The sequence below is a fragment of the Gallus gallus genome, chromosome 24, assembly GCF_016699485.2.
Source record: "Gallus gallus isolate bGalGal1 chromosome 24, bGalGal1.mat.broiler.GRCg7b, whole genome shotgun sequence".
NCBI classification, from domain to species: domain Eukaryota; kingdom Metazoa; phylum Chordata; class Aves; order Galliformes; family Phasianidae; genus Gallus; species Gallus gallus.
In genome coordinates, this window is record NC_052555.1 from 943,186 (window position 1) to 966,042 (window position 22,857).

Below are 22,857 nucleotides of genomic sequence, written 5' to 3' on the forward strand. Positions count from 1 at the left end.
GATTTCAGGGACAGTCACACCTCAGGATCTGCTCTGAACCTTTTGATGATCTTTATCTGCACAACTATTTCCACTGCTTGGCTCCTCTGGGCCATAGCTGCTACCAGATGGGAGGAGGGATCAGTGTCAACCAAGGGAAGAGCAGGCAGGAGGCTGCCCTGCAAATAGTACCTGTCTTACAGGGAAATGACATAGCACAGAACGACTGGAAAGGATTACCTCGACGTTGGCTCAAAGCCTGATCCCATGTTTCTCTTTGTGAAGAAAGGAGGTGGCCAGATTGAGGGGGGACTAGCATGTGAAAAAACAGAGTTCCCATGGTCTATCACCTTCTCATCTCTCATTGCAGGGAATGGAAAATGCTTGGATCTGCTTTGGCAGCATCCCATCCCTGTCTCGCACCAGCACAAAAAGCAAAACAAAGTTCCTTCCTTCCCGCTGAAAGGGGATAAGATCATTGTGCATCATGCATAGCAAAGCTGAAACACAGCCAGTCCTGCCTGAGGTGGGAAACCACAAGCAAGAGGCCAGTGCACTGCATGAAAGTGGCAGTGGGGAAACCAGGGCTCTCTTTGCGTTCTCAACAAAGCACACCAGACCCCAGCTCCTACCAAAGTCAACGGGAGGCATCCAGTGTAAACAGCAGACAAGTGCCCAGTGCTTACATCCTCCATGAGGGTCGGAGTGCCTATGCCCAAAGGATACAGCCTTGGGCTGACCCCATAAACCCTCACTCAGAGCAACCCAGAGACCCTGGAAGCTCTGCCCTCTCCTGATGCAGAGACTCTCTACGAAGTGCTGAGCACAGAGGTGCTTTTTGGGGACTGTGACCCTACCTGTGTAGCCGGCGAGGGCAGCGGCAGGAATGACAGGCTTGTCCTTGTTCATGTCAGCCCGATCTCGAACATAGTCCTTGAAGGTGCCCTTGGGCTTGTGGTTGGGCAGGGCGGCGGGGTAGTCCTCTGAGTCAAAGCTATCGTAGGAGGGGACGCGCTGCAGGCTCTGGAAGGAGGACTGGCTGCTCCAGGACTGTGTCAGGCGGTCACAGCTGTCGTAGCTCTCTATGCTCTCAAAGGAGTCCTGGCCACCCAGTTTACCTGGTAAGAAGGAAGGCAATGTGAGAGGTGCCTGGACAACACACGGATGCTCTCAGTCAGTGTGGTCATGAAAAGGATGCTTTGAGTGCCTGCAACAAAGCAGCCAGGCAAACACTGCTAATGGACTGTGCGCCTCACCATACATTTTCAATCCAAACCCTGAAACAAGGATATCTTCATCACCTTTGTAATTCAAGAGCCAGGCTCTCTGAGCCTTAGAGATCAGGCAGCAGAGCAAGGCAGGCAGAATTAGGAGAAAAACACAGAGCCCTGACTCTCTATTAAAGATGCCTGGGGCCTACTGAAAACTGTCCTCTGTTTCCAAAAGGCAATGGCAGAGAAATAATCCACTTCAGACAGATATTCAGGGCCTAAACGTGGGCCCTCCAAGACCACTTGCTGCAGAAAGATAAGGTTCTGCAGTAATTCCCATATTATAACTGTCAGTCCTATGTAAGCACTGCTCAGGCTTATTCTAGGGCACTGGACACCCGGCTTCTTTGCTTTTCATGTTTCCTACAAAACTATACAGCAGCCTTTTATTGCCATATGTTACAGCCAACTTCCACCCCCAAATCCCCAAACAGCAGCGATTTGATGGAGGAAGGGAGCAAAAGGCTGAGAGCTCAAACAGCTATTTTTCCAGTTCTGGTAAGGTGAGCACAGCTGGGTTGTATCAAGGCTCTCCAGGGTATTTTTAGTAAAGACCAGAACATGAGAGGCCAGATCCTCAGCAGCACTATGCTGATTTACACCCGCTAGGAACAACACAAGTATACCCTCTGTACTTAAAGCAGCAAGCTAAAAAAGGATACAAAGAACAAACTGAAATTGCTCTCTCTGATCTCCCTCACATTGCCGATTGCTCAACATCTTTACTGACAAACTGAGAGCATAACAGGATCATTCAAGTTCACTAACTTCCCAAACCGGGCTAAAAACAGCTGCTGGGATTGTGCAAGAACTCCTGGAGAAATTTCCATTGGCAGAGCTACCCGCAGCTCGGGCCCAGATAGTAAATCACAGGGGAATGGGATCGTGGAAGGACGCTGGCAAGCTCCCCCAGATATTCGTTGTGTTGTAGTTTGAAGAGCACTTGCTGCAAAAAGACTTAACTACCGTGGGTGAGGAGCTATGCCAAAAAGGCAGCTCTGCCCTGACTGCTGGCCTCAGCAACAGGCATCTCCCTCTTCATCCCACAAAGATGCTCCGTCTTCAAGCAAATGAACTGGTCTTACAAGCCTGGGATTTCCAGTTTAGGCCCAGCTTCTCCTTAGCATGACTTCACGAGACTCAGTGTAGGTTGACATCCATCATTCCTTTTTGGATACTTTGCTAGTTGCTTTTGACAAGTCCAAGTTTCAAAATGATTCTCCTGATGATATCCTCACTTCAAATTCTTTTTTTTTTTTTCTTTTTTTTTTTAATATCTCCTTTAGTATTTTGAGAACTTGCAAAATGCACTTCAATCAATTCCTGAATCCTGCAAGGGGAAAATATCACAGTTCTGTGCATACCTTAATAGGTATAAGCACTTCTCTGAGAAATACCGAGGCACAAACTCTCCTAGAAAAGGAGCTATCAATCTACCAGATGAACAGCTTCAGCATTAGAGCCATCACTTGTGTCATTTCATTGACAATTCACCCAAATTTGACCTAGCTGTGAGCCTTTGCAAGCCATGCCTTGCACCTCCTCAGGAGAAGTCTGTTAAGGAGTTCGGCAGCCACATTTTCCAACCAGACACCTTCACCAATAAGGCAGACAGAAAAACCTCCCTTGGAACCACCAAATTAACACCTAATGCCCACACAAAGCAAGGCAAAGTGCGACTGTCTGGAAAATCTTCACCCTGACGTCTCCCTTCCTTAAGCGTTTGACTTTGCGAATGATTAACCTTATAATAAGAGTAGGAGGTAGAAATGTCTGTAAATATAAATAAGCTGGACTCTGGTTTACATTAAAGCTTCCTTATAGCACTCCGAGAGGATTTATGCCACCCAAAGGCCATTCTACATAGCTTAAATGTAGTGCCAGTGTGAGCACAGCCACGATGTGCAGCATTTCTTCAACAGCAATCAGTAGCATTGGCTAACGCCAAGGTCTTTGGTCCCCAGTGCTGATTGAAAGGCTCCTTCTTCCCTCCCTGGAGCCTTTTTAGGCTTTCCAGCAGGAACAACTGTGAAAGCATCCCTGAGTCATTGCATTTCAATGAGAATTCTTAGGAAGTCACCTATGTTAAGGAAAAGTTCGAGAAGAGTGAAAGACACAGATGAAAGAATGACAGAAAAGCAACCCCAGAAAGAGAAGTTTACCCAAAACTGTGACACTGCTGCCCTTTTGACTCACTGTATCATTCAAGTCACCTCTTTCAACCAGCAGAAGCAGAGGTAATTAATAATATAATTAATAAATTTCCTGTCATTAGCTCTCCCAGCCTTGAAAAAGAATGAGCAACTCACAATGAGCTCCTCTGTGCAAGACATACACAGTGCACATCTGCAAAGGGGCTTTCACAGGGAACCACATCTTCAGCCTTCAGTGCTGGATGAATGGGTTTAAACATTCAACATCAAACCCAGCTCACAGGAACAAGATGATATAATGAATTTTAGGCATAGGGACACCTGGATTCTATTCAGGACACGATTGCAGGTCAGATCTCTTCCCCCTGCCTCAGGTTCCCTACCTGGAAGCTGGAGATAATGACAACCCTTTGTAAGCAACTTTGAGCTCCACGCATTAAACTCTTTCTTTGAATATATACCATGAGCCAGATCCCCAGACTCACTTTAAGCAATGTAATTACAAAATAGTTGGGCACCTGGGCCCCATGTGTTCAGAATTTAACTGAATCAATTGAAAAGGCATTTGGGCTCAAATCTTCAGAAGTGTTTAAGTGTTTAAAGCCCATCAACTCAAACAGGAACGATGTACTTATAACTCTAGAGATGTGGGGTATAGCTCAGGATTCAGGGACTTTGTCATTGACCCGACACATGATATGCAAGTCTGCTAACAAAGCACGAGGCTTGGCTTCACTGGAACAGATCACCAGTTCAAGCAAATAGCCATCAAGTTCAACGGAGGTAATGGTAAAGACTTTGGATCATCAAGTGTAAAACCTTTTGGAGCTTTAGACAGTAATTCCTGAGGGGAACTTGTGAAGGATTTGTGGGTTTTTTTTGCCTGTCTCCTAGGAAAATGAGATTTCTACAACCACAGAGCAGTCTGTCCTCCCTAATAACCTTAAAGCCTATTTCAGCTCCACTCATGTTCATGTATGCAGAGACAGCAATAACCCAAGCAAACCATGAGAGATGCCCAAGTGTACCTCGACTGGCACGTCCCATGCACATGTTGTCTGGCGTTACCACTTCTTGCTTGATTGTGAAGTAGTCTGTCTGCAGGGAGTCCGTCTGGACGGGGTCACGAAGGATGACTGAGGGATAGTCGTTCTCGTACTTGAGGGACAGAAGCTCTTCCGAGCTGATGGGATGGAGGGTCTGGTAGGACTCTGTGATGAAGCTGGGCTCAGAGAACTCGGAGGGAGGCACGCACTGTGCGTGCTCGATGCCATAACCTGTCGGCAGGATGAGAGGCTCAGAAAGCAAAGCAAGCAATCCTCGTGTGATGCAGACACCTCTAGAAGGTGGCCCTTTTATACCTGGAAGTGCAATAATAATAACAATAATTGGGACTTACTAATGAAGTAGTCTGAAGTATAGCGGGATTCTGGATACGCTGCATTCACTCCATTTGCTGGGTATGGTTTTGCCTCTTCTGCAAAGAGAAAAGGAAGCAGCTGTCATATGCCCATAGACATCTCATGCTTTGCAAAACATGCTGTAATGCAGAGAGGTCTAGACTTCCTAAAAGGCTCCTGTCTGGGTTAAACTGGGACATTCAAAGGAAATGTGCAGTTAAGTGCTGAAATGCCACTGAAACCCATGCTTGATACATTCGGGCTCCTTCGGGAATTCTTGCTGCAGACAAACAAATTTAAACAAAACAAACTAACAGCTCTCTCTATCCATGGCTCCAGGTGGTTCTGCAATGCTTGTTACATAATTTCCTTGCGTCCTTTATTTCATCAGCTTCTTTCTTTAAAAAATTGCCTCCCGTGGTTACATGTACGATTTCATGACCACCATCCAAGGACAGCTGTTTTCCTGGAAAACTCTCCATCTTTAGGCCAGGTAGATGTATGTGAGTGGGTAACACAGACCAAAAACAGTCCCTACAACATTAAATTAATGCTATCTCCCAGTGTACACAGCACCTTTCACCTTACACCTGATGAAGGCAAAGGATTCCATCTCAAAGCTTTGCCATCCTCTCCATTAACCAGCCCTAATACACACTGCACAGAGTACATACGGGCAGCACCACAAATGTTGACCTTTCTATAGGCGTGGTTCACTGGGAACAAGCAAGCATCACAGCAAAGCAGACTGCCCTCTTTCCACTGCTCCTTCTGAGCACTTTGCTGCTCCCACTGACTTTGCTTTTGCACCTAAAAGCCACACTGCTCCTGCTGACCAGTTTATCCATTAACAACTTACTCATTCCAGTATAGCACGTGGGCAGAGATATCAGCATGGGAGATTTTCTTTTCCTTGCAGAGGGTAACAAAAATAAAATGCACTAACAACTCTGGGTTATATTTATTCCTGCTGAGGCTATAGAGAAGCAAACTGAAGATAACGCATGTTCGTTTGCAAGGAGCCTAATTTTGGCCCTCTCTCCTGGGGATTGCAGGGTGGAAAATATCCTCCAACAAAAGGAGGTTTTGTACAAACAGAGAGACCTAATGAGAAATGCTCTTTTTCTCCCCATGGACTCTGCCAAGGGGCAGGGAGTGTGACCACAGGGAAAGAGAGCAACCTTCAGCTGTGCTTACAGTCAGTTGGAGGGCACTGCTGACTGCTGGTAACTGAAGAGGCTATTTTAGGAAGAAATTTGGAAAAATAGGCCCAAAAATACCCAAATCCATGCAGGGAAAAGTCGCCCATCTGCTGCCATTTTTAAACCCTGAGCAGGCTGTGGTCCGTGAGTCACTCCCTCAGAAAGAGTTCACAAGGGGAGGAGTGTTAGCAGGAGGACAGCGGGGTCACAGCCTGTCCCAGCACAACCCCACTCCGACAGTCACACCACCACAGGTAATGCCAGGCATGTCAGTGTTAGCCTCAGCATCACCAGCTCTGGGCGATGATGGCAGGTGACAGGGTGATGGGTGCGAGAAGTGGGGACTGGTGAGTGGACCCTGTGGGCTCACCCATAGTGTGGCTTTATAGGTGAGCCTATGGGAATGGTGATCCCTTCATGCTTCACATCTCCAGCTGCAAAGTGGAGAGAAACCACATCTCACATGGGGAGAGCTGTGTTGTACAACGCCAGCACAACAGAACCTGGACTTGACTGGGGCCTGAAGATGTAAGACCAGTAAGATGAGTCTCATGACTTACAGGGAAGAGGAATTAGTCCTTGGAATGAAGCTGGTTATTTCTTGGAAGTTCTCCTCAGTTACTCTCCAAATACTTTACAGATATTGCTCCTCTGGGAAATGTGTTAAGAACCCAACATCCAAGCTATGGCTCAGACAACTTAAGCAAGAAGTGATGAAGTCACCGACAAAGCTGAACAGAGAACGGGGATTTCTTGGTTCCCAGAGCTATGTCAGTGGTGTTGAGACAAAGAAATTCTGCTTTATTTTTTTTCCATCCTTTTGGAAGAAAAAGCTGCAATAGGTACAAAAGATTTCCAGCTTCTCTGTAAAAGCTTTTATCTACCTCACACCTTTTGCATCATCCTGACTGCAGCATCCAAACTTACATGTGTCAGTGCTGTGGGGAAACTGCAACCCTACTTGACAGTGAGCAGTGCAGCACCGAGTTCCTCTCTGTGCCTTAGGGAAACCTGCAGGAAAGGCAGAGCTGGGAGAAGACCCAGCCCAGTGCCCCAGCCAGAAGCTGAGGCACATTGCATCCCTCTCCAGTGAGTTGCAGGAAGGCAGAGCTGTGTTACAAGCCGTGGCTCATAGCAAATAGAAATAGGACTGACCACAACGTTTTGCTTTGTTTGGTTAAACTGTATGCTGTTGATATAAGCACTCATTAAAAATCATGCGAAACGAGAAGAACTGAACAGATACAGAGTCAAACAAAGAGCAGAAAAACAGTCTGACATACCCTGACCCTGGGAAGAGCCGTGTTTACCTTCTGCAAACCACAGGTAGCAGTAAAATTAGTAATCAGCAATTAACATCCATTTGTCAATGGTTTCCTGGAAGGCATAACTTTGTTCCCCCTCCCCTTCCTGCCACCAGCACAGACCTATGGACAGGCACGCAGGGTCAGCCCGGTGGCACAGAGGGTGTTCCAGGAGAGCACGTAGCTCTGCACAGAAGTGGGCTACAGGAGATCTTTAAGATATTTAAGATATTAAATATCTTAAGATTTCACTCTTCAGGAACCATCCGAGTTGGAAAAACTGTACACCATCTAAATTAACATCCAAAATCAGTGTGGGACACCCCCCTACCCTTCACAAATAAACCAAAATTAATGCCCCTGTATGCAGGGAAAGGCAGATATTGTTTTTACCATTCCCTCCTGTGTGGGATACGGCCACACTTAACTAAATGCCGTTACACTCATTAGACAAGAAACAAAAGCCGCTTCCAATTGCAACAGGGAAGTCAGCGTGGGATTTTGGTGATGTTGTACCTTGCTGCACCAGAGGAAGCAGTAAAATTCACAGCGGGAGCTAAACGAACTGAGGAAGAATGCTTTGGAAAATCCCACCACCATTTCCAGGCAGGCAGAGCATCCCCGCGTGAACAGGGTGTTCCCTTCCTCTTTCAACAAGTGCCAGGATTTGCATTGCCCACTTCTGGCTGCAATGCCCATTTGAAATCTTACGGGAAAGCCGAGCTTTCAAAGCTGCTTTGACTGGGACTGCAGCCCAAGTAGGACGTCATACACTACAGAGTAGCCAGGAGCAAACAAACTACCCCCTTTGGAGATCCCAGGACTCACCTTTCTGCAAGATCTCCAGGTGTTCCCAAAGGATATCTCCCACAAAGTCAGGCGCTAGCTCCAGGAAGCACTCCTTGCCCAGGGCGCACAGGGCAGCTCCGTTCATGCAGAACTTCTGGAAATCCACTCCCTTCAGGCTGAACTCATTCACTGCCCACATCACCCAGTCCCGCACGTGCGTCTCTGTCCACTGCTGGGGATCTGCACCAAGGGGTTGCAGAAAAGATCCATTAATGAGCAACTAACAAGGGGTTGTAGAAGAGATCCGTTAATGAGCAACCACAAGCCTTTTCCCCAGGAAAACAGGACACATCTACATCTATCCCAGTAGATAAGCACCTGCACAGCCTGTGAGAGACTGACAAACTGTTGGCAAAAAGGCAATATATGGTGGGGGGATACTACACCCAGAGTAAGTTTGGATCAGCCATGTTTGCAGACATATTTCATAGCAGGAGTGAGCTTTGGGACTTACAAAAATGCTGGCAGTTCTCTGACCCCTTCTCCCACCCACTCCTTCATCTTGTTGCTTTCCCCCCTTTATCAGCCTCTTGTAAAGCATCCCAGCTGCTTCCCTGTACAGTGGATGTGATTTGCAAACACAAGTCTCGCAGTCTCAACAAAGCTGCAGAGCAGTCTGGCAGTAGAGGTTATCTCACTTTGTTAGCAGGACATACAGGCGCAATCTGTCAGATGGGTACAGTCTGCAAGTGGTACTAAAAGGTTCTGCCTGTATGTTTGGATTCTTCCAGCTTAAACTGCCAAGAAACAAGGCAGTACCACAGGATGGGCGCCACGTGTTGCTGTGGGGAAGGGCATCATGGTGGGGGATATGTCTTCTGTGCCTACCACAGCTACACTGCCATCTCTTACCTTTGGGGATTCCCAGCCGCTGCTGCTCCTTTGCGAAGCCACTGAAGGTGGCTTTCAGTGCCTGAGACATCATTTCCTTGCTGCTGGGGGTTAACAAAGGCACATCTGCACATTCCATATCTGAAAACACCAGAAGAGAAAAACAACCATAAGGACTGGGGAAGACAACAGAACACTTTGCACAGACCACTGAATTGCCAGAAAACAACCAAACGGTTCCTTTGCTTCTTTTGAAATTGAAAACCTAAACCCTGCAGGTCCGTGAGCAGACCTGCATACAAGCCATGTCTGGCAAGCTCAGCTGCATGGTACGTGTTGTCTCCCAGTGAGCCAACCATGAATGTGCTGCTGGAAATTTGATGATGATATCAAAAACCATCACAGACAACAGCTTACCCAGCATCACCATCACCCCAGGCTTCTAAAGCCTGGGAGAGAGCTGGGCCATGAGTCCTACATGAGTGTGAACAAGAAAGCATGAAGGAAAGCATTTCTGAATGCCTGCTCCAGTGCTGGGTGTCCTGGCCCAAAGCAAGATGGGAAAGTCATTCTGAAGAATTGCAGGCAATCCCAGGAAAAGTAGGGCCACAGCAGGATGAAGCAGGATGGAGAACCAGCAGAAAAGCCATTCAAGGATTGGAGGGAAAACAAAGAGCTGGAAAATCCCACATGAGCACAGAGTTACATCATGCAAGGCCCCGGCTCTCTGTGAGTCACTGAACAATGCGCAGCCGCCCCATGGGATGCATGGGGCCAGGCCAAGGGCCTTGGAGCCAGTCCTGATGAGAAGCAAAGGTCTGCCTTCCTTTCTTTCCTTTCACTAATTTGTTTGGAAGGAGGTGGTAATTTGTAGCCAAAACGTTCCATAAACAAAAGCAACCAATTGAAAAAAAACTCAATCTGAATAAAGGTTTTGGCTCTTTTTCACATACTTGAAGCATTCCTGAAAACCATCATTTGTGGCGAAGGAAAGCCTCAAACATTCACCATCTCCAACAACTGAACTGTGTCAGTCTTGTTGTAAGTCCTCTGCTGGAGGCCAGCATCACTCTGCAGCCTATCAGGGATTTTTCAATGAAAACTCTTCTCATTGGAAAAATGACAACGAGCGCAAACTTTTGGTGCTTTCATCACAGCTGGATGTGAATGGCAAAAGCCCCAGTGCTCCCCGTGCTGTGCAAAGCCACCTTGGCTCACTATCGCCCTGCATTAAGCTCTGATTTAATACTCCACACAGCAGCAAAGTGCTCCTCTCCCAAGGATCACCGAGAGCATCCTGAGTGCAGCCCAGCCAACCAGAGCTGATCTCCTGCCTTTATCTTTGCACCTTCCACCTCTCACCCCCAAGCACAGATGTGCAAAGCCATCCACGTGCCCAGCTCCCAGCCCTCACTGCTCCACACCCCCATCCCCTTTGCCCAGGTAGCCCTGCTCTCAGCCCAGTGCCCCATTCCTTCCCCAGCCTGCTGCAGAAATCAAGGCTTGCCTGCCACGCTGCGACCGTCAGGACCTTCAAAAGCAAATAATAACATTCAAAGGCTATTTGACAAATTACACTTCATTATTTACTGGATTTGGCCGAGGAGGGCACAGAAAAACGAGCAGGCACCCTGCATATCTCTGCTCTCCATCTGCTGGCTTTGAGATAACGCTGGGAGAAAGTGGTTCGGTGCCCTTTTCCCTTCATCCTCATGTTACACGTTAATGCTCTGCTGGCTGTGCTCTGTGGTTACGGGGACCACCCATGGATCCGCTCCCTCGCTGCTGCTTCAACGGCAGCGCACTGCTCCCCAGCCATGGGAAGCTGAGTCAGAGGCAGGCTCAGAAAACGTTTCCAACCCCATTTTACACTGAATCACTCGCAAAAAAACCTGCACACAGATGACCTCCTTAGGCAAGCCACAAGCAGGGCTTCTGCTTGTGCTGAATTCTTCCTGCTGCCATGCAAAGGAGCATCTGTCACAGACGGGTCCACACGTTTGGGTTTGCACAGAGCCAGTGAAGCAGATTTTCAGTAGCACGGGATAGGGTTTTCGGTTCCATAAGGTGAGCACCAAAGCCAAACCAAAACATGCATTTTGAGGCTTCTTTAAAACAAGATGCACTGGGAAAATTCGAGTGGAAACCCTTTTTTCTTGTTAGACCATAGCTACTGCTTAAAACTTCTTCAAAACACAAAACAGCCCCAAAACCCCACACCTGCAAACGTCTGCAGAAGCCTAATTTTAGTCAACAGCATCATGCTTCTATAGAAGAGCTCGCATGTGCAGCATTAAATGGGGTGGTGAAGCTGTGCGTACGTGTTTGCGGACAAGTCCTGGCTGCGTGATCTGAGGGAGAACGGGGGGGGGGGGGACAGTTTTTATTTCAATTTTTGCTCTGAGTGATACTAAACGTACTGAAACATCATTCTCCTTATTAACCCCTGGGAGCACGATGGGCTTTACCTGCACTCTGACATGGCTGTGCTCTGCAGGACCCTACAGGAGGACCCAGCCGTGGTGCTGCCCCTGTGCCCGCAGCACACACCCGCCTGCAGTTCAGGGTGGGCAGAGGTCAGAGCAGGGCAGCATTTCTGTAACAAAAGCAAGCCGGGCTTCGCTCCCCTGGTTTCAGCTTTCACTGTCATCTGAAACCCCTCTCCAAGATTTTAATCAAATCTTACACAAATAAAACGTCCCCTTTGTGTACCTCCTGCTGCCCACGAAAGCACATGCAAAAGCATGCATGCGTGCACACAGGCGGGCTCGGAACGCATCAAACCCAGCACCAAACCCAGCTGCTGTACGCCAGCTTTGTTGGGCAATTTCATATTCAACCTAAAAACCACGCGTGGACTTACATCGCAAGCTGGGGTTGCTGGATGGGTTTTACAACACCCATTAAAGCCTCATTGACACTGCTTGCATGTGCAGCGTGCTGCCGAGATGCCACATCTCCTGCTGCTGCCGCTGCACTGACAGCGAGCAGCATTTGATTTTCCTCCTGGGACACCAGGCAGGGTATGATGGTTTGGTTTTTAAATACTAACAGGAGTTGCAGGGGCTCTGGAAAATGATGTCACATCATCTCCAGCATCTGTAGAGCAGAGATAAGCAATTTGCCTTACACAGTAGGACGGCAGAGGGATGTTGATGCGAGTGGCTGCAACTCTGCAAAGCAAAAGAGGTCTGGGGGCTCAGCTTGAGACCCTGAAGGCTTCCCAAAACCAGACTTTGTTTTTCCTCCACCTCCTTCACATCCCTGGAGATCAGATTTCAGAAAGACACATGGATGGCAATGATCTGCCACTGCCAACAGCCAGCATCGCATCCCTGTGTGGCTTTTAAGATTGAGAGGATCCACCCCAAAACCACCTTCCCAGGTAACTACTGATGGGATGGGAAATAAAGCCCTCAAGTTGCACCAGGAGAGGTTCAGATTGGATATTAGGAACAATCTCCTCTCTGAAAGAGCGGTGCTGCACTGCACAGCTGCCCAGGGAGTGGGGGGTCACCATCCCTGGGGGTGTCCCAGAGCCATGGAGATACGGCAGTTGTCAGGGTGGGGTGGGCAGGGGTTGGTCTGGGGACCTCAGAGGTCCTTACCAACCTTAATCACTCTATGATGGCACTGCAGTAGGTGCTGGACAAATAGACACAGAGACTGTGAGAAGCACACAGAGAGGCCAACATCACCGAGTTCATCTCCCAGACGAATTCCCATTCTGCTCTCCACAGGCTCCACATGTATAAACTATTTCTATGCATCTGATCTTTTTAAAGCACTACGATTTACAAACTTCAGGGATTTTGACCTTAAAATGCAAGAGACTCTGCTGCATGTCAAAACATTAGCATCTGATTGCATAAGCAAAATAAATGGCAGTCAAGAAAAAAAGCTGGAGGACAGGAGCAAAGTCATTTTTCTCCCTAATTTCCACTTGGAGTCAATGCCCCCTTTACGCTCCCCTCAGCCACTCACTTTGTTTCCCATCAAAAGCCTCAGTGTGTTCTTGTTTGGTCCCCACTGTTTTACACAGTAGCCTGCATGTAGATGGATGCCCAGCGGGTCAGAGCAGGGCCAGCTGACCCCACAGCCCCCCTGCCCCTGCTCTGCTGGATGCACACCAGGTCAGAGACCCAGCACGCCATTCTCGAAGGTAAAAGCCCTCCTGGGACAGAGGCTAATCCCACGGTGTGCTGACATCACAGGGATGTGGGACACACTGACTGCTTGAAGGAGGCATGGGATATGTTTTGGAAAGGATACAAATTGGCATTGCGTCGTCAAGAAAATAATCACTCTGGGACCATGCATCCAACAGCTGCATGAATTTATGCCCAAACATCTCAGAAGAGCTCAGCCCTTGAGCCACAGCTGGCTGAGATGCTCCTATGAGCACCCATGCACAGCTCCACTGGAGGGCAACTCAGCCAGGTCAGAGAGGAGGCTGTGTCCCCTGGGACCATGCTCACTTCTGCCACCCCAGGGACATCCCAGTGCTGCCCCCATGGCCCTATTTGCCTGTGATGGAGCAAGAGGAGTTTCTCAGAGGTTTGGCAAGAGGGCCAAGGACTCATTTGCTCTCCTGCCTTTCCCTGTGCCACCAAGCTGCTCCATCCCACAAGGAGCCCACGACCACCCATCACATGGCACACAGGCTCTTCCACCCCAGCCTTCCCCAGGAGCAAAGCCAGGGCAGGGCTAGCAATGGGGAGGCTGAAAGACAATTCCCAAAGTCTCCCAGCTGGCGGGGTTCAGCTGAGAAACCTTTCTCAGGAAGAGAGGAGGCTGGGGAGAGGGGGGCCGGGAGCTGAGACCCTTCCCACGCTCCCCGATGGGGCACAGCAGAGGCACCATCTCCCACATCTCCCATTCCAGGTCCCATTCCCCTAAGGCAGATTTGCCTTTCCCAGGTGCCCCACACAGCATCGGGGCAGGAGTGCCTGGGCAAATAACCCCAACTGAGCCCCACTTATTTAGGCAGGATTAGGCAAAAATTTGTCTGCACTTTTGAACTGTTTTCACAAGCGCAGCCTCTCACTCCCACGCAGGAAGCAGGAGCGGAGCCGGCCTGTTCCAATTAGGGCTCCTCAGACCAAAAGGGCAGAGAAACTCAGGGGAGAAAAGGGAATGAAGGGGAATAGAAGGAAAACTGGGGAGGAAGGACGAGGATGAGGAGATGCTGGGGCAGAGGGCACTGAGATTTGTACCCCTCCTGCAGCACCTCATCATGTTTCTCTCTCCCAGGCATGGCACGAAAGGGACTGACATTCGCTATTTTAATTTTAAATAAATACATTTTAAAAAAAGAAAAATAAGCTTTTTTTTTTCCTCCTTCAAGTAGTGAAAAATAAATACTCCGAGATGAAAGCGGGGTTTGAAGAGAAAAACAAGAGAGGAAACCAAAAGCCCGCACTGCTTAGCGCTGCAAAAAGAACAACAAAGCCAGCTTTCTTCCGGCATTCAGCAGCTTTCTTATGGAGATGCAGCGTGTCATGGGGGCGAGTTCTCCCACTAAATAAAGGGCCTGGAAATTTGTCCTCCCTGCACGCAGATAAAAGGGCTTCTCCCGAGTTTGTACTTGGAGCATCACAGGGAGCAGGGAATGGGAAAGGTTAAGAGGAGGGTGGGACCGGCTGTCGGGATGCTCTTGCTGTTCAGCCCTGGGCTTTGGGATAAATTGTGTTACCCATCATGTAAGGCGTGTGAGCTGCTCTGGGGTGCATGCTCAGGGCAGCCATGCCTACAGCACCCTGTGCTCACAGCAAAGCCTCCCAGCGCCGCGTTTCCAAACTGCGGGCACTGCCCTGCTCTGCTCACAACACACAAAAAAACAGAATATGGAAGAATATCCCAGCCATCACCCCTTGCCAAACCTGGGACAAAGGTCTCTCTAGTCCACAGGGTCACATCCCCATAGGTCACGTCCTCACACGCTGTAGCACTGAGGTGTTTCATCTCATCAAGACTTACTTTGAATGGGACCAGCTTTGCAGCAAGAAAACAGAGGAAAATAGAAAATAGAGCAATCCAAATGTCAGTGTTGGTTTTGGCTCCTATTTCTTGGCAATGGACCAGGCAGCAGCACCGACAGGTGAGAGGATGCTTCACCGCCACCCAAACAGCAGCACTGCCACACTGACCCCGCCTGCTGCCTGTGCTTCTTTCCATTCCCTCAGTCACAGCTTCACGCCGTGGGTGTTGGATGTGGACCCTGGGAAAGCGGCATCCCCTGCACTCACAGGGGCTCGCTCCTCCCTGGCGTTTGCGGGGGAGAGAAGGGGGAGAAGCACGAGAGAAAGCCCTGGATTGAAGCTCAGCAAAACCACAGGGCTTGAGTCAATGCTTGCTGCGATGATGAGAAAGTTTCCCCAGCTCAGCAGGCAGGACAGGACCCAGGCTCTGGAATTGGAAGCCAGGCTTCCCCTGGTGCAGAGCTTCACTGCATCCTCCTTATCTCAGCTACTGGAGGGAGCACGGATGGAGCAGAGGGAGCACCAAGGACCTACAGCCACCTCTGGGCTTCGATGTGGCCACCATTTAACGGCACTCATCAAAACTATGCAAAGCAGCCAGCGAAGGCAGCAGAAAAGTTTTTCCACCGAGATCTCAGTGGTTTAGATGCAGCAACTCTGCTAACCCTGCAAGCCCCCTGCAAACAAGAGCCCATGAATCAGCTTTGCAACGGCTCCTCTCACTTCGCATCTGTGAACGTCACTGCTGAAACCTTGTGTGAGCCCTTCCCGATGGTGCAGGTCCGAGCACAGGGTCTGGGTTTAATGCAACCTCTGCAAAGCCTACATATGTGCACATATGAGCTCCCAGCTCAGCACTTCGGCAGTGGCCACAGCAAGAGGTTGGGATAGAATCACAGACTGGTTTGAGTTGGAAGGGACCACTAAAGGCCATCTGGTCCCAGTCCCCTGAAATGAACAGGGACACCCACACTCCATCTGGTGCTCAGAGCTCCTCCAGCCTGGCTCTGGGTGTCTGCAGGGATGGGGCACCCATCACCTCTCTGGGCAACTCGTGCCAGTGCTGCACTAAATGAGGCTGCAGCCACCAAAACCAGCATTGCACAACCTCCATGTGTCCCCAGACTCCTGGCTGAGAGTCCAAGTCTCTTTTATGGGTGGTCAGGCCTCTCTCACCCTGCTTCCCCATACAAACATCACATAAGCCGCTGAAGATGGGATGAACATCTCACTCATGAGCTGGTTTGCCTCCAAAGCCTCCTTCACAGGGCTGGATGCTCCCTACCTCCAATAAAACTACTATCTCCTATAGGAAATGCTTCCCCTGTGATAATTCACTCTAATTCCCACTAACCGCTTTGCTAAATAGCTTTAATCCCCATGCACAGGCACGCACACGCTAATGGGAGAGCAGGGAGGGCCCAGCAAAGCCTGTAATGGACACCCAGCCCCGGCTGAAAGCAGGTCAAGTGTAAATAGTGAGGCCAGGTCACGACTGTGGCAGCCACCTCACACCAATGCTTCAGCTCAGGGAGATGCTCCTCCGCAAACAAGCAGTGAAAACCCAGCTTCTCACACCCCAAGTCCCAGCAGCAAAGCTTTAATTGCTCAACAGCAATGAGGAGGGGGGGGGGGAAACCACCCTCCCCAAACCCAGTGATACTGACTGAACAAACAACCAGATATTCATTTGCTTCTTGGATGGCTGCCCGAGGTATTCGAATGGCTCACGCCTGGGCCCAGAAGCCTCTTGAAATTCCTCGCTCTCTGCTGGTTAGGCTGGAAACCCTGTAAGGTTTAATGGCCCTTCGGGTTCACGCAGCCGCAGGAGCCCTTCCCAAGGCAAACCAAGGCTGGTAGCTACGGGGAACAGATAGTAGCCCATTTTACACACTCAACACTTCCCTGTAGGAAGCTTCTGAGCAACTTGTGCTGGTCTCATCCCCATGGCAATGCCACCTGGGACACCTCCGCTGCAGTGACACGACAGAGGATCCATCCCTGGAGCAGGATGCTCAGGCACCACGTGCCACGGCACCGTTACTCAGGACTGCAAGAGCACACACATGTTGGATCAAGGTGCTGCGTAACCCCAGTCTAGCAGCTGAGATTGCATGTCTCCCTATCCAAGCAGTCTCTCCTTCAGATATTAATCTCACTCTTCTTCATCTCCCATACATGTGGACGGACACATTACGGACAGACCCAGCTCTGCTGCCTCCAGCTGCTTGCTCCAGTTGCTGCAGGAGGCACAGCATTGCTGCACTTCACATGACAATCTCCCAGAAAACAGCCAGCAGCGATTTTGCAAGTCAGGGTTGAGGTTAATCAGCAGTACATTGTGTGAGGAAGATGCTGTCAGGATAGGAAGTGTGAAAAGGGAAGGCTGAGATATTTTGGCAGGGCTGTCCCCCTCTGCAGGGATATAGGCCAAAGAGACTTCTGGTCATGCTTAGGTCTTTCATCACCCCACAAACAGATCCCAACCCACTGAGCCTGCTCAAGCACACCTGAAGAACGTGCTGTGCCAACATTCTGTAAGCAGCTAGGCATGACCTCACAGCTGGAGATGGTTTCACTGCATATCTGCGGCCACATGAAATGTCTCTGTGCCCAATCGCCATTTGTGCTGTCCATCACCACGACACAGCGCACTTCTCATGAAGATGCTCTGCACGGATGTCCCTGCTGCTGGGACTCCACTGCCAGACTGGTCCTAAAAGACAGCCGGAGTTCTCCTGGCCTCAGAATGAGATGAGGCATGCAGCCAATCAGCCAAGCCCCTCCTTTCTTTTCCTTCCCCTCCAATCTGTCCCAAGGAATTCCCCAGCCTCCACTTGATTATCAGCCTAGCCCCAGTTCTGCGTAAACTCTGTGTGCTGGCATCAGCCCTTGCCCGCAGGCTGCATCGATGCCACGTCACGCCAGACACGTGGGGACCACATGGCAGGACACAGACTGAAGTGCCCTCGAGCCAGGATGACGCTCAGCCCCCAGACTATCCTTCTCCACATCAAAGCTGCTCTCCTCCGCTCACCAGCTCTCTCTCCATAACCCAGCATGTTTGCCAAAGCAGGAACTGCAGCGGACCTGCTATGGAGAGCACACTGTCAGTGCACACGCAATCAGAAGTGCCCATAGGTCATGAGCAGTAGGTGTCTCTGACAGCATCCCTGGAGCACAGGACATCTCCATGTGATGCAATGATGCAGAAAGCACTGAGTTGCCAACGAGGAAGGCAGCAGCAGGTCAGCTCCTGAGCACACACATTGCCCGGGGCGGCAGACTCTGGGGGTGAAGCTTGCCACATCGCTCCGCAGCTGCAGATTCCTGCCTGCTGCCCATCCCACCCCACCTCCGCAGCCTCCCCAGCCAACCCTTAGCTCCAGGGCAGCGCCAGGCAGATGCAGAGCCAAGCCTGCAAGAGCCCATTGCTCAACGCAACGGTGCAAGTCGCAGCGCATCACAACCCCCGTGGATTGCGCAGGGACGACTGCTGCCTCACCAGGGAAGGCCCTATTTCTAATATCAGCCTCTTTTTTTTCTATGAAGCAGAGAGTGTTTCAGCTCTGCTCAGCAAGCAGAGGACACGTGGAGGAGGACAAGGTGTACGGTGACCACCAGGTCCCCATCCCGCTGTGTTACCTTGTCCTTCTCTGCCTCCATCACAGGACATGAGGATGCCAGGTCTGTCCTTTTGCATCAGGCTGAGCTGCCCAGCTTTGCAGTTCCAGAAGGAGGAGAGATGAGTGTATTTCTCTTTCAAATCAAACAAATAATTGTATAGACTTTTGCAACCAGATAGAGGTTGGGAGGTCGGAGTGCAGCTGGTAAATCTCAGCACTGGTTGCTCTAAATCACATTAAACCAAAGATAGTCAATCACTGTAATCAACAAAGTTATTGCTAACTCTGTAGAACAAATAGCCAGCTCTGTCAGCTGCTGACAAGAGACGGAGGTAGTACAGTGATCCATACACCTCTCATCCCCCAGCACTGTGTATGGATTTACGTCTCTGTAACACTGGATGTACTTCTGACGAAGACTTGCATTTACAAGTGCCCTGATGGCTCTGAAGTATCGTATCCTTCCTCGTGAACGTGGTTCACAAACACACACAACAGTCCCCCCGCAGCTGAAATCAGAACCTAAGGAGCTAGCAACATCCATCACACAGCCCATGCATCTCCCCTGTGCTAACTGCATCTCGCAGAGCAGTAGCATTTAAAGGAGAGGATAAAGACCTACATAGAACTACAATTCGAAAGTCCTCAAAGCAAACAGCCTCTCTTCTTTCCTGGACAGCACTCCACTTATGCCACCCTACAGACTGCAAATGTCCCCAGGCAGCCCCAGCTGGCACCTCTATGAGCATCACCCACAAGCACGAGCTCCACACGCTGTCTGTCCCGTTCCATGGACGCGAACCACATGTGCCCTATACTTACCACAATTTAAACATTCCCAAAGGTGAACTTTTTCACCTCCTTGTACCTGGTATCACCCCCAAAGGGGACCATGGATGTAGCAAATGACCTCAGTTTCAATCTAGACTGTTTTTTTTTCCGTCTGCTGTAGGAGGAGAGGGAACCACACTCAGCTCCTCCAGGGATGGAGGTCAGAAGCAGCCCCGGGAAAAACCTGGGTAGCAAAACTCTGCAGGCCACGCTGGGCTGAGTGCCTTGGAAACACTGCTGCCTGACCAACTGCATTTCACAGCATCCCAGGAACGGTTCTCCTGCTGTTATTGTTTGGAAGCGGACAAGGAAACAAAGACAAGGAACAAGTGGATTTTCCCAAGCACGAGAACAGCCCTGAGATTAAACCTCCTCCATGCTTCTCATCAGTTTCCGAGACCAGGGCTTCCAAAAAGCAGAGTGAGCTCAGAGCTCTGCACCATTCAGGCTGCACTGTGAAGCCTCCAGGTGATCGAGCAGCCCCATTGAAGAGAGCAAGAGTTTTCCCAGGCGGCCCCAGGAAGCTTTTCTCTTCCAACTCTAACTTCTAGGAATATTCCCACCAGGGACCAGTGCAGCAGTTGGGCCAGACAAGCCTTGGGAAACAGAGGAAGGTAGGAGTGAGCAGGGGAAGGCAGCCAAAACCATGCTGGGCTGCCCCCTCAGCTTCAGCCATCCCCATCCCAGTACCAAGGGCTCGCCAGGATGAGGATTATGACACCTATTGGCATCAAATGGGACAACAAAGGGCTGGCAGGGATAAGCCAGGGGACTGGGGGTGCTCAAAGGAAGCCCTGAGTTTGGAAACCTCCACACAGGCTGCAGGGATGGGAGGAGAGAGGCTGAGATGCTCACAGGCTTCTCATCCACCCCGTGCTCAGCATCCGGAAGCTATTAAGGAATTACAGCCTCGCTGGCCCTGAGCCTTCCCCGGCAGAAGTGCCTGGGAGCAGATGGTGAAAGGGCTGATTGAATTCGGCTGCTCAGGCCAAGAGGCTGTTAGGAGAGATGCAAATGGAGAAGGGAGTGGGGGTGTCACTCGGCTACTCAGGAGCCAGGAGCCCTTGCCAGGAACGTTGGGAATCCTCCACTGATTGTAATGAGCCCTGGGATGCTGCAGCTTTGGGCTGGGTGACCGCTCCTGAGCCATGATGTGGGTTGGTGAGGCTCCCACCCACGGGGCCCGGCTGCAGAACTGAAGTGTGCAAAGAGCAACCTGGTCTAACCCCAGAGCATCCCCAGAAGCAGCAGGAAGGCACAGGGCACAGACCCCAGTGTTCCTCTCAGAGGGAATGGGGCTCAGATGATGCTCACTGGGGAAAAGGCCTGGTAAGAGAGGCATGTCGTATGGAAAAAAGAAAAAGCAAGCCAAAAAGCATAAAAAATAAGTCATCCATGGTGCCATTTGAAGGTAAAGTTGGTGTCTGCAGCCAGCAAACACTGATGGAAGATTCCAAATCGCCTGCAGGCAAAGGAACTGTTTTAAGAACCCTGAGAAGTGGGGGAAGAAAAGGGATGAATGACCCAAAAAGCAACACAAAGCCAAGCTCTGGGCTCCCTGCCCTGGCAAGTGGCCCCACACCCCCATGTCCTGGGGAGCAGGCACTGGCTCCAGCACCCAGCGGTCTCAAATCTTTCTTTTTTCCAAGTGAATCCTTCTCTTTTCCAAACAAGAAACTTCCAACAACTCCCCCAGGCTGGCCCCGCTCCCCAAAGTTGGGCAATCACGAAGCTCATCAGGGCTCTGACGAAGGCGCGGGCATGGAGAGCTCCATGACCGTAAGGGGATCTTTTTGGAGCAATCTTTTCCGAGACAAGTCATGAGATTGTTTCTTGCCTGGAATTTGCTCCCACGGCTCCCATCGGCCCCAGATTGCTGAGTCAAGAGATTGCTGGGCTGTGCCCTCCAGATGAGTAAATTAATTGCCGGGGGGTTAGGGGGGGGGGCAGGGAGGGACAGCAAGCGCACGGCAATGACTCTCCAGCCCCGCGCGCGCCTTGGCAGCAGGCTGTGCTGCTGCTTTGCGATGCATGGAATTAGTCACCCCATTAGCAAGCGCGGTTACACACAGCTGTTTAAAGGCACATTATCCCTATCCATCCCTTTTGCTTTTCTGCTGGATTTTTTTTCCACACTTTTTTTTTTTTTTTTTTTTCCATTTTGGTTGGTTGTTTTGGGGTTTTTTTTGGTTCCTTTTTTTTTTTTTTGAGGATATCCAATGAATGCCTGGGACCAGCAGCTCCCAAGGCAGACACAATCCGGAGCTGCCAAGCAGCTCAGGCTCACCCAGCCCCACTTCCCCATCCCTCCTCGCCCTGTTGACGTAACCCATCCCTCCGCCGGGTCACTCTATAGGATCCATATGGCAACGGCTGCTCGGGGTTGAGCCGTTTGAACGCAGGAACACGCGAGAGTCATCCAGCTCGAAGGCAGAACACACGCACGGCCGAGGCCTTTCAAGTCGCAAGCTCTCGAGCCAGCTCCAAATCTGGAGCCGCTTAAAGGGATGAAAAACAGCGCCAGTGACTCAGTGCCCCGCTGGGCCACAGCTACCGTGACAGCCCTGAAAGCCCATTGCTGACGTTGGAAAGCGAAACTTTCCCAGCCCTGTGGTGGCACTGAGCTGCCGAGAAGTGGGGACAGCGCAGTGAGGCTGAGCCCAGAACTCTCCGTATCCCATCCTGGAGAACACCCCAAGAAATGCCGTAGGGAAGGAGGATTCTTTCCCCCGTTCAGCTGCAAACCAGGAGGAACTGCACTTGGTGACCTCAGCAAGTGGTTAGGGGAGACAAGAGGCTGTATAACAGGCCCTGAGTACTTTTTAAAAGAGAAAGCATTTGGGATTGTGTTGGGAAACCGCTTCTCACAATGCTGTGTAAAAAAAGGCTGAGCTTCACGTGCTCAGTGGAAAAAGCCAACAGTGCTCAGCTTTTGCTGTTGCTTCTGATGATGGGTCGCATTTTCAGTAAACAATTTCTCAAAACTAAAAGGTAAAAAAAAAAAAATAATCTTGCTGCTCTACGGCTTGCAGAGCATTGACCGAAATTGAGCGGTTTTGCACAAACACACGCAGTCAACCTATAAAAAAAAACTTTCATGTGGGTCAAAAAGCCACATTTTGATTACTGTGATAGATGATGCTAACAGGAAAGAAATAAAAAGCAACACAAAACAAAGCCCAGAGCGCTCCCAGTGTCCGGATCCAGTGCCCTGTGCCTCAGTTCCCCTACATTAAACCTTTCCCTGCCCTCTGTTGGTGTCAGAAGTTGGGATCAGCATCCCCAAAATTTTGGGACTGAGCACCCAGAGAATGGTGCAGCGCACAAACAGCAACATCCCACTGCTTTGCTCCTCTCGTGCTCCCCAGCAGCCATGTGAAGAATGCCCTGGAATCATGTCAAATATTTTAAATGAGATGGGGGGAGAGGG

General features: G+C 50.2%; 1 protein-coding gene across 5 annotated transcripts in view; it reads right to left on the minus strand.

The window, feature by feature from the left end:
* Window positions 1–22,857, minus strand: part of ETS1 (v-ets avian erythroblastosis virus E26 oncogene homolog 1) — a 69,776-nt gene that overhangs the window by 13,372 nt on the left and 33,547 nt on the right. For all 5 annotated transcript variants that reach the window (XM_040652038.1, XM_040652037.1, XM_015297969.4 and 2 more), the window contains 5 exons: window positions 9,011–9,130; window positions 8,138–8,338; window positions 4,803–4,880; window positions 4,432–4,680; window positions 837–1,097 (listed from right to left, as the gene is read on the minus strand). In XM_040652038.1, the coding sequence (XP_040507972.1) occupies window positions 837–1,097; window positions 4,432–4,680; window positions 4,803–4,880; window positions 8,138–8,338; window positions 9,011–9,130 (909 nt within the window). The remainder of the gene's footprint in view (window positions 1–836; window positions 1,098–4,431; window positions 4,681–4,802; window positions 4,881–8,137; window positions 8,339–9,010; window positions 9,131–22,857) is intronic.